The sequence below is a fragment of the Heterocephalus glaber genome, unplaced genomic scaffold (genome assembly GCF_053883595.1).
Source record: "Heterocephalus glaber isolate CG9 unplaced genomic scaffold, H.glaber_assembly_v1.0 deba00001532, whole genome shotgun sequence".
NCBI lineage: Eukaryota > Metazoa > Chordata > Mammalia > Rodentia > Bathyergidae > Heterocephalus > Heterocephalus glaber.
The window spans coordinates 27779164-27791533 of record NW_028258330.1 but is presented as its reverse complement, the minus strand read 5'-3'; the positions used below and the strand labels follow the sequence as shown (position 1 = coordinate 27791533).

The 12370-nt window shown below is 38.5% G+C and overlaps 1 protein-coding gene across 1 annotated transcript in view; it reads left to right on the top strand.

Moving 5' to 3' along the window:
• Samhd1 (SAM and HD domain containing deoxynucleoside triphosphate triphosphohydrolase 1) overlaps positions 1-12370 on the top strand; it is a 58360-nt gene that overhangs the window by 23543 nt on the left and 22447 nt on the right. The window contains exons 5-9 of the mRNA XM_004867815.3: positions 126-241; positions 1672-1742; positions 8599-8754; positions 10083-10183; positions 10301-10409. Of these exons, the coding sequence (XP_004867872.1) occupies positions 126-241; positions 1672-1742; positions 8599-8754; positions 10083-10183; positions 10301-10409 (553 nt within the window). The remainder of the gene's footprint in view (positions 1-125; positions 242-1671; positions 1743-8598; positions 8755-10082; positions 10184-10300; positions 10410-12370) is intronic.

The window sequence follows — 12370 nt, the reverse complement described above, 5'->3', positions numbered from 1 at the left end:
TGCAAAATATATTGAAGTTCTTGAGTTCCAGAAATATGTCAAATAGAAGAATGACTTCTCTCTCTCCTCCTCCCCTCCCTCTCTCTGTCTCTCTCCTTCCTCCCCTCCCTCCTCCTTCCCTTCAGGGTAGGGTATCTAGCAGGATGTCTAGTACGTGAACTGTGTGAAAAACAACCAGAACTGCAGATAAGTGAGCGAGATGTGCTCTGTGTTCAGATTGCCGGGCTTTGTCATGATCTTGGTAAGCTGTATGAAGAATCGAACTGGTTATTTAAAATCTTAAAAATTAGACTAAGAGAAATATGAAAGTCATATTTTAAATTTTTCAATTGACATTAATATAAAATATGCTAGTGCTTCTTCCTAGAATGATTCATAAACACAAAACATTGCTGTTTTATTTTCTTGTAGTCTTTCAGTGAATTCCCCATGTTAAACATGTTTGCTACAGGTATATGCAAGCCTTTCTAAGAAGGTATGGTGGGGCATCCCTGTAATCCTAGCTCTTTGGGAGACTGAGGAAGGAGAATCGCAAGTTCAGGTCTTGACAGGCAATTTATCAATGCCCTATCTCAAAATAAAAAGAACTAGGCGTGTAGCTCAGTATGAAGACTCCAGGTTCAATCCCCAGTTAAAAAAGCCTTTCTGGTGATGAATTTTTCTTACTACTGTGTTTAGGATGATACGGATTTAATTTTTGTTTTATCTTTCTAGTGACTAAAATTGCCATTGTTCCTTTAGTTATTTTGTCAAATCCATTCTTCTCATACCCAGAACAAATTTAGAGACCTTCTTTTCTTCCCTAATCCATATGAGGTCAGGGTCCACTAAAATCTAAGAATATCTGCCCTTTTCTTTGACCAAGAAAAAGAAAAGGGACTGTCCTTAACCTCTTCAATCACAGGGGAGATTGTGTATGCCTGTGTTTCAATAATAGCTACATACATTAAGGGGACAGAGCATTCTTTTTATGTCCCCCTGGAGATTTCAGTAGGACCAGTACCACTGCTTAGAAGATGGAGGTATTTATTTATTTTTGAAGTTGAGGATTGAATCCAGGGCCTCACACATACAAAGCACCATTCTACCACTTGAGCTACATGCCTAGACCTAAATAATTTTTTTTTCATTGTGGTTCATGGGCTGAACCTAGGGAACAGTTAGCACTCCCAGCCCCTTAAAAAAATTTTTTTTTTAATTTTGAGGAAGGGTCTTGTTAAGTTGCCCAGATTGGCCTGAAATTTGTAATCCTCTTGCCTCAGCCTCGAATAACTAGGATCAGAAGTGTGTGTCATCACACTTGGCACAGATTTTGGTTTTTGGTTTTTTGTGGGGGTTTTTTGTTTTGTTTTTGGAGTTTCTGGTGTGTGAACCCAGGCCTTGTGCATACTAGGCAAGCACTATGCTACTGCACTACATCCCCAGTCCTTGGCATTGATTTTATTATGAAAAACAACAACAAAATATTCTCAGCCTTCCTTTTAGTTAACAAACTGTCCTTTTATCTTACCCTGTTTTAGAAAACAGGAAGGTAGAATTTGTCCCATTTTGTGATTGATCAGTTATTAGTTTCTGTTGATATTTAAATGAAACTAAAAAGATTTCTTAAAGAATCAAGTTTTACCAATGTATAAAACTTTTTCTTGTTTTAAGGCTGCTTTTGTTTTTAAGGTCATGGGCCATTTTCTCATATGTTTGATGGAAGATTTATCCCACTCGCTCGACCAGAGGTGAAATGGACGGTATGTGTTTGTACGATCAATAGTCAATAAAAAGGAAGACCATTTAAATTACCTGTTTGGCTCCTGGCTGTGCTACAATATCCTTTCATTTCAGAGTGCTTTCATTCATGTGTATGTGTGTTTTCTATTGATCCTCACAATAGTCAATAACGAATCATGATATCACTTTATAAAGAAAAGGAATTTGAAACTTTCAGGAGTATATTGATGTGTCAAAAATCACAAAGACATTGGGCCAGTGATTTAGTTTAGTGATACCGTGCCTGCCTTGCAGCGCAAGGTCCTGAGTTCGATCCCTGGTACCGAAAAAAAAAAGTCACAAAGATATTAAGTGGTAGAACCACCATTAGAAGCCAGGTCTTCTAGTTGTCAAGTTACTGTTTTTTATATTCTAGTTCACAACTGTTAAAAAGAAATATAAAGCCAAATTGTTTCCATTCGTTTGCTATGACCACTTAAGTAACTGATACCAGACCATCAAATGAGCCATTTTATAGTTAGGCATTTGCAGGTGGCTGACCTATTTTTGGAATCAGTTTTTGAGAAGTTATGCTTACCACTACCCCCAAGTTTCTACCATACTGTATTTCTGGAACCTGGAGTAGAAAGGGCTATTAATGCATATTAAAAGCTTCTAACATGTCAACCACTATTTTTTCTTTCTTTTTTCTTTTTCTCTTTGAGGTATAATTCACATGCAATAAATTGTAAAGTTCTTAAGTGAGTATTGGTAAGTGTTTATATCCAGTCAGGACGTAGAATATTTTCATCTTTTTGGAAAATTCACTTCTGCACCTCACTTGTGTGTTTGGGGTGGGTTTTCCAGGGATGGCACCCAAGGCCTGGTACATGGTAAGGACATGCTGTAGTGCTGAGCTGCATCCCCAGCCCGTCCTTTATTCCCCTTTTCACCGGTTATTACTCCTCTCCCCACCACCACCACCTTCTGATTTTCAAGAACATACCTTCGTTTTGTCCGTTCTCAGATTTGATATAAGTAGAATCAGATAGTAGTTATACTTTTATGTCTTAACTACTCAACATCATATTTTTAAGATTTGTTCATATTGAATCTATCAGAAATGGATCTCTTTTTCATTGCTGAAGTAGTACTCCAGTGTGTGAATAAGTAACAAATTTTTTTTTTTGGTACCGGGGATCAAACTTGGGTCCTTGCACTTGCGCAGAAGGCAGCGAAACCACTGGGCTAAATCCCGGACCCAATAACAATTTTTTTATCCTTTCTCCTTTTGACTGAATTTGGGTTATTTACAGGCTTGAGCTATTACATATAAGGTTACATTGGACATTATTGTGTAAGAATTTTTAGAACTATGTTTTCATTTGTCTTAGGTAAATACCTAGGAATAGAATTACTGGGTCATATGGTAGATGCATGTTTAACCCTATAAGAAATTACCATTTTTTTCCAATGTAGTTATGCTATTTTATACTCCCACCAGCAATGTGTAAAGTTCCACTTGTTCTGTAGCCTCACCAATATTTCATCTTTTTTTTTAATTTATTTTTTGCTGAGTTGCATATTGAACCCAGGCCCTTGCACATGGTAGGCAGGTGCTCTACAGCTGAGATGCACACCAACCCCAACATTTCAAATCTTTTAGATTAGCACTTCTGAGTGTCAAATGGTATCTCAGGGTTTAATTTACATTCTCTAATGTATATTGAATACCATTTCTTGTTATTTGTACTTTATACTGTTATTGATATATCTTTTTGGTGAAAATTTTGTTACTATGTGATGAATCCAGCGGATTGATTCCAGTCTCTGTGTACTATGAGCAGTGAATTGCAAAGCATACATCCAATGGTAAAGGAAAAGCAGCTACATTTATTTATTTTTTTTAACTTGAACTTTTCATAACTCAAGGGATTCCCTGAAAGATTACCTGCAGATGGAACATTTCATGGACAGATTTTTTTCTCTCCTTCCAAATTCAGTTCCTCATCACAAAAGAACAAAGTATAAAACCAGCCTCAATCCTGGCTGCTGCATTTGGGTGGGCATTTCTTCCCATTCCTACCATTGCTCCCCCGCCATCCTATACTCTGGGGAGGAGGGGAGCTGTTGTATCTCCTGCTCTTCTCCAGAAATTACAAAAATGTAGCTTTTCAAGGGAGATAGGAAGGAAGGAGGCAGGACGGAAAAGAGCCAGGGAAGACCCAATCTGTAAGAGCAGTATGCTGCTAGTCATTTGTTCCAGAAGTGCTTTAGTGTGATTATCCTGGTGACTCTAATGAAAGCGTGTCGTACTTACGTGGAGATGTTGAAAATCTACATTTATTAAAGATCATGGGATGATGTGCTCAGGGAAGGTCCAGCATGTGCAGAAAAGTGTCAGGGGCCACAGGGAAATGGAAAGTACAGCACAGCACACAGACAAATCAGGCTTTTGGATTTTTCTTTTTTCTTTGTTTTTTTTGGTACCGGGGCTTGAACTCAGGTCCTTGCACTTGTGCAGCAGGTGGTGAAACCACTGAGCTAAATTCCCGGCCCTATTTTAATTTTTTTTTTTTTTTTTTTTTTTTTGGTACCTGGGATCAAACTCGGGACTTTGTGCTAACGAGGCAGGCACCGGAACCGCTGAGCTAAATCCCTGGCCCTGGCTTTTGGATTTTTAAAGGAAGTGTTTCCACCCCAAGTGCCTCTATGGAAGATTGACAGAAGCCAAGCCAGATTTTTTCAGTGAGCATGGATGTGCCAGAATTCAATCTGATTAAATCATGAACATGAGGTGCAGTCCATATTTATAAACCATTAATAAGGTTTTAGCAAGGAAAAGGTTACTGAAAGTTGGGCTAGGAGATCTAATGGACATGTGCTGCAGCCTGGGACTTTGAGGATTTCTTGGGTCTTTGTTATTTCATTTTCTGCCTCTCTTAAAACAATGGAAAGTCCCAGACTGGTGGCACATGCCTATAATCCCAGCACTCAAAAGGCTGAGGCAGGAGGAACGCAGTGAGTTTGAGGCCAGCCTGAGCTACATAGTGAGTTCAAGGGCAAACTGAACTACATGGGGAAAAAAAATGGAAGGAGGATTGTGTCTAGGGTGCTGGCCAAACTCAAGTGTGTGGGGGGGTTCTGCCAGCTCCCATTGTACTACCTGTACTAATTTCTTTCAATATTTTATCCATTTAAAATTTTTTATTTGGGGCTAAGGTATGGCTTATTGGTAGATCATGCATCTAACAATAGTGTAGCTATGGACTAATCCCCAGCAGTGAAGGAAGATAGAGGAGGGAGAAATAATTTGATTTTTTTTCCTTACTGATTTGTGTGTGTATATATATATATATTTACAGATGTGTATTATAAGTATTTTCTCCTAGTGTTAGGCTTGTCAATATTTCTTTTCTTTTACAATATTGGGGATTGAACCCAGGGCCTTCACACTGAGTTGCTAGCCAGCCCTTTTTGGTTTTTATTATGAGATAGGGCCTTGCCAAGAAACTATTGCCCAGGCTGAACTCAAACTTGAAATCCTCCTGCCTCAGTCTCCAAGAATGCTGGGATCACACATGTAATTTATAATTGTTTTCTCTAGCAGGGCTGATTTAGGAGGCTCTAAGGTCTTTTTCTTTAAATATTTTACATTTAAGAACTTAGCTCGTGGGGAATTAATTTTTGTGTATGTGAATAGTAAAACTAATTTTTCTCTTTTTAATATGGATAATTGTTTTTTATTTTTAAATTTGGTTTGTTTGTTTTGTGCTACTGAGGCAGGAGGTAGCTAAGGAAAAGGCTGGAGAAAGAAAGGAAGGCCAACCCACCTTGGAGCCCACTTGCTAGACTAGATCTTCCTTCAGAATTAAATATTGGAACAGGACCAGGATGTCCAGATCTAAATACAGTAGAGAAAGTTAACCAGGAAATTTAGCGTCTGTACAATAAGTGCCCCACCCAGTGGTCTTCTGCAACCCTTGGCTCACCCCAACCCTAATTACAGTCTCATTGACTATGCAGATTTGATCCTCTGTGGGCTCTGGGGACCACGAAAGTTCCTGTGAGGGTCATAAAAGGCCAAAAACTCACCACCCACTGGAGGAGCTGAGTCTGCTTTCATTTTTATCCTTCAATTTTTTTTCCTTTAAATCTCTTTTCCCTCCCCCTGTTATAGACAGTGGAAATATTTTAGGCAGTCAGACAGTGGTAGGCCCTCGAGGGAGTCTGTGCAGAAGATGAGAAAATGTTACAAGTGGGCCTGGAGGCGCATATGTGGGCCAGGCCTCAAGATAAAGAAAATGACTAGGCCTACATGCCTCCCTGAGGGATAAGCAACAAATTGAAGATCATACTATAATTGGTATCACCTGGTCCAATAAAATCTAGATAGACATCAGTCACCCAAGTGGGTGACCAGGACCTCCCGACCCATCACTTAAAAAGTCCTTGTTCTTTCCATGTGCACTTGCTACATCACCTACTTCCCCATTGGATCAACATTACCTAAGCGGCTATACTTGTTATCCTGTTGATTGATCATAGTTTTGACCCACATTGTACCCACCTCTTGATTTTGCTTTATAAAACTTCCTCTGTGAAGTGAGGTCTGGGGCAACCCACTTTTGGGTCCCCTCCTGTCTCTCAGGAGCTCCATTTCTCAATAAATTTTTCCTACTCTCAACCTCTGTTGTTCCTTAGAATCCACTCTTTGATTTGGGGAAACATGAACTCAGCATATCTGACATCTAGCAGGTTGGGAGTTACATTTATTTCCTCTATATCCTCTCTTGTTCCCCTTCCCATTTGAACAACTTCTCTGATTCAATTTTTTAATGTTTGATTTTTACATAACTTCATTCAGAAAAGTTGAATTTTCACAGAAAAAAGCCTTCAATCTAGATTTACCAAAATGTTAATGTTTTGCTGTGTTTTCTTTTGGGGTTTTTTTTGGGGGGGGGTTGGTACCAGGGATTGAACTCAGGTCCTTGTGCTTGCAAGCCAGGCAGCGGAACCACTGAGCTACATCCCTGGCCCGCTGTGTTTTCTTTTAAACGTGCTCTTTTTTTTTTTTTTTTGGTACTGGGGATTAAACTCGCGACCTTGCACCTGCAAGGCAGGTGCAGTGCCACTGAGCTAAATCCCCAGCCCAAGCATGCTCTGTTTTTACAAATTGTGTATAATTTTTTTCTGAACCATTTGAAAATAAGCTGTACACATACCTTTTTTTTTTTTTTTGAGACAGGATCCTGCTGTTGCCCAGGCTGCCTGGTACTCCTGGGTTCAAGTGATCCTCCTGTCTTAGCCTCCCGAGTAGCTGAGCCATCAGGCATGCACCACCACACCCTGCTATATTTAAAAATATTTTTTTAAGATATTGAGAGGGCTGGGGATTTAGGTCAGTGGTTTCACCACCTGCTGTGCAAGTGCAAGGACCCAAGTTCGATCCCCGGTACCAAAAAAAAAAAAAGATATTGACATTTTTATTCTCAAGTATTTTCACTAGGCATTTCCTAAAAATAAGAATATAACCTCTGCACAATTATCAAAATCAGGAAATTAGTACTGATGCAGTACTGTCATCCAATTTATAGACTTACTTTCTAATTTCACCAAGTGACCATGTTAGAAAAGGGGAAAAAACTTTATTTTCCTAGTGTAGGATTCAGTGTATATTATATTTTGTTGCCATTTGTCTTTTCTTTTGATCTGGGACAGTTCTTAAATTTTTTTTTTTTTTGGTACCGGGGATCGAACTCTGGACCTTGTGCTTGCAAGGCAGGTGCTGGAACCACTGAGCTAAATCCCCGGCCCCTATTCTTAAGTTTTTATCTTTCATGACCTTGTCATTTTCTTTCGGTTTTTCGTTTTGTTTTGTTTTTTTTGGTACCAGGGATCGAACTCTGGTCCTTGTGCTTGCAGGGCAGGCAGCGGAACCACTGAGCTAAATCCCCGGCCCCTTGTCATTTTCTTAAGAGCAGGCGAGCTATTTTGTGGAATGTCCCTCAATTTGAGTTTTAGTTGATCTAATATTACCATAGCCAGATTTGGTATTTCTGGCAGAACGCCACAGAAGTGATGTATCCTTCTTAGTGTAGCACATGGAGAGGTATGTAAAATCTCTTTGAGCCATTACTTGTGATACTAAGTTTGATCACTTGATTAGGGAATATCTGCCAAATTTCTGTAATGTTACCATTTAACTCTTTGTAGGTAAATTAATATATATCTTGATTCAATTTTTAAAAGTAATTATAGGACCATTTAAGTTTTGCTTTTCACCTTGAGTTCATTTTGGTAAGACCTGGAATAGGACTGGTGTCTCCAGGAGGTCATTTGATGTTTACAGTGATTGTGGATTAGTGAACAAAGAAATGAGCCAATTGAGGCTGATTTGAGACTTCAGTCTAGTTTTTTGTTTTGGTTTGGTTTTGGATTTTGAGACCGGGTCTTGCTATGTAGTCCCGACTGGCCTTGAACTTGCTAGGTAGATATGTGCCACTATGCCTGGCTCTCAACCTGGAGATCTTAATTTCAGAGTCTAATTTTACTGACAAGGTTGAATTTACCTCTGTTTGCCGCTAGGTGGAAGCACTAACAGCTTTTAGCTTCACATGTTCCAACACTGATGAAAAAATAGAACTGAGTTCTTACAGTGATATTCATTAAAATGGGATTCTGCCTGTATGACCATGGCTTATAGAAGTTTTGTAGACAAAATATTGACAAATTCAGCAGGTTTTTAAAATTACAAAACTGTAGTTAGCAACCAGGTAGTTAATGTGCAGTAGAACATGCAGTAGTTGTATCAGTTACCTAGAACAAGAATAATTTGTATAGTTGGGGTCCCGGATAGACTAGAGTCTCTAACAGGCCATATTCTGATTTTTCCAGCATGAACAGGGGTCAGTTCAGATGTTTGAGTATTTAGTTAATTCTAACGGTCTCAGAGCTATCATGGAACGCTATGGTCTAATCCCTGAGGAAGATATTTGTTTTATCAAGGAACAAATTGCAGGACCACTTGAATCACCGGTCAAAGATTTTTCGGTAAGTTTGTACTATATTCAATTTAATTTGAACTGACTGATGCTCTTCTCTAGTCTGTTTCCTCTAATTATTTCACAGCTACACATTTGGCTGTTTTATAGGGGCTAATGACAAAATAAAAGTTTTACCCTCTAATCCAAAAGATGAAAGGTTTATATTTTTTGTGCCTTTTAGCTTAGTTCTTTAGAAGTTACTCTTAGAGGGCCGGGGATTTAGCTCAGTGGTGCTGTGCCTGCCTCACAAGCACAAGGTCCTGAGTTTGATCCCCGGTACCAAAAAAAAGAAAAAAAGAAGTTATTCTTAAATTTCAAATATTTACAAATCTTTTTAAATGAATATATATGCAATATTTTAGGTAGAAACATTAAATACATTAGTTTGCAGACATAAAAGTGCATCTTGTTTATCCATTGTAGTTAACCTATTTGAAATATTTAGATATATGAAGACCTAAAAAGTTGAACTAGTTTAGAGAAAAATCTTTTATATTTTTAATTTAAAAATGAGTTGGAAAACAATTTTCCCTTGAGATTTTAGGGGTTTTTTTCTCCTTAATACAAATCTACGTATAAAACATAAAATTAAAAAGTGGATTTTGGGCCGGGGATTTAGCTCAGTGGTTTCCCTGCCTGCTGTGCAAGCACAAGGACCCAAGTTCAATCCCCCATACCAAAAAAAAAAAAAAAAGTGGATTTTGCAGCAAATACTTGATTTACAAAAAAACAGAGGTCCAAAACTGCTTTGAAAGTATATATGTCATGTAGCTAGATGTGAAGCTACTAGATGTGTAGACAGTATTATTTTAATACATAAATTCAAGCATTATTTCAGTAACATTCTTACTAGTTCATAATTAAATCATATTTTCAAAAAGATTTAAGTCAGGAAAACAAAAAAGTTCTCATTTGTAGGAAATGTAATAATATATTAGGACCCTTTGAATGGCACTTGTTTTGTGTGTGTATGTGCTCTACCACTGAGCTACATCCCCAGCTTGAAAGGTTTAGTATTAATAGATTTAGTATTAATAAGACATATACCTTAGCATTTCTTTTCCCTTTCTACTTTTATAAGAATGAAGTGGAAGAAAGAATAGACCCTTCCGGATTGTTACATCTTTTTTTTTTGGTACCGGGGATCGAACTCGGGACCTTGCACTTGCGAGGCAGGCGCTGGAACCCACTGAGCTAAATCTCCTGCCCAAGAATAGACCCTTCTAATTTCTCTCTTATTCCCAGTTTATAATTTCCAGATGAACACAATTGTTTTGCTTATAAGCAGATTTGTTGCCTGTCCTAAAATTTTGCCTGGGTTTTCTTGTCTTCTAGTGGCCATATAAAGGACGTCCTAAAGAGAAAAGCTTCCTTTATGAGATAGTGGCTAATAAAAGAAATGGCATTGATGTAGATAAGTGGGATTATTTTGCCAGGTATGCACTGAACACTTCAGAAAAGTTGTGTAAAATCTTTATATGAATTCAGTATTAGTATTTAAAGTGCACTTTTTCTGTTGAAAAATTTCATCTTTTTCTTTGGACTCCTTATAGGGACTGCCATCATCTTGGAATCCAAAATAATTTTGATTACAAGCGCTTTCTTAAGTTTGCCCGTGTCTGTGAAGTGGATAATAGGAAGCATATTTGCACTAGAGAAAAGGTAAGCTATGTCAAAGGAGACAAAAAGAAAAGTGTAGTTTCTTGTTTGAAATTTGGAAATAACTTTCAGCTATTTGGAAAAATTGGTAAATGATCAATCCTTTTATTTAAAATATATTTGTAATCCTTTTAAGGCTCTTTTCATTTCTACTGCATTGTTAAGTCGTAATATAATGTTAAATTTAACATTTATTTAGTGCTGGGCACTGTTTTGTTGTTGTTACTGTTTTTGTGTTGCTGGGAATTGAAACCAAGTGCTCATGCTCACGCACTAGGCAAGCACTGTACCACTAAGCTACATCAACAGCCCTGGGCAGTGTTTTATGTGCTTTGAATGAATCAACAATCCTTATAACCCTATGAGATACTATTATTAGCCCATTTGTCTTAGTCTGGTTTTTTTTACTATCACAAAATATCTGAGGCTTGATACTTTATAAAGAAAAGAGGTTCAGGGCCGGGGATTTAGCTCAGTGGTTTTGCCCCCTGCTGTGCAAGCGCAAGGACCTGAGTTTGATCCCTGGTACCAGAAAAAGAAAAGAAAAGAGGTTCATTTAGTTCACAGTTATGGAGGCCCAAGAGCATGGTACTGACATCTGCTTGGCTTCTGATAAGGGTCACTTACTGCTTAGTGTATGGAGGAAAATCAGAAAGGCAAGCAGGCATGTCCTAAAGAGAGCAAGGGGAGGTTCCAGGCTTCATTTATAACAAACTGCTCTTGAAGAACTACATTAATCTCTTCATGAGAGTGGAGCTCCCAAAACCCAATTACCTCTTAAAGGCCCCATCACTTTGCAGCACTGTTATTTTGGAGACCTACTTTTGACATGAATTTTTCTGGGGACAAACCATATTTAAACCATAGCACCATTTAACAGGTGAGCAAATTGAGCCATAGGAAGGCATAGAATTAATAAATGACAGAGCTAGAATTTCAACCCCACTAGGTCCCTGCTAGATAACAGTCTTGTAACTAAAGAATGCTATAGCACTGTACTCTAGTATTGTACTGTCAAGAGTAAAGAACAGTAATACTTATCCTGAATAAGAATAAGAATACTTATCCTGTAGATTTAATGAGATGATTAAAAGATGTATTTAAAATGCCTAAAACAGAACCTGTGGGCTGGAAGTGTGTAGCTCAGTGGTAAAACATGTGCTTAGCATGCACAAGGCCCTGGGTTTAATACCTAGCACAAAGGAAAACCCAAGACAAAATAAAACAAAACCCCAACAGGATCTGTCACAAAGTTGGAACATCATGTATAATAGATTTTTTTTTTTTTTTGAGACAAGGTCTTGCTATGCAGTTCAAGCTGGTCTTGAATTCACATTGCAGCCCATGCTGGCCCTGACCTCATGGTGATCCTCCTGCCTCAGCCTCCAGAGTGCTAGGATTACAGGCACGTACCACCATGCCCAGCGAGATTTTTTTTTTGGTACCAGGGATCAAACTAAGGACCTTGTGCTTGGAAGGCGGGCAGCGGAACCACTGAGCTAAATCCCTGGCCCCCAGCGAGATTTTAATTTATTAAAAATGAAAGTCACAGGTGGGTGTGGTGGTGCATGCCTCTAATCCCAGCACTCTGGGAGGCAGGGACAAGAGGATCACAAATTCAAGCCCAGCCTAGACGATTTAGTGGCTTAGAGAGACCCTGTCTCAAAATAGAAAATTTAAAAGGGGCTAGGAATGTAGCTCAGCATGAAAGCCCTGGGTTTAATCCAAGAAAGAAAGGATGGGCAGGAGAGAGGAAAGGAGGAGGGAAGAAAAGAAAGAAGGAAAAGAAGAGGAAGAGTTGCAAACCAATAAACAGCTTTACCCATTCCTCTCTTTCAGTCGCCTCAAGGGTTTTAATGAGTAGCTCTTGCATGTAGCCTTTTTGTCTGCCATCGTCCCTTTTATTTGTCTTACATACTTGTCTCCTAACAAGATTAATACAATCTGACCCTAAATTAATATAC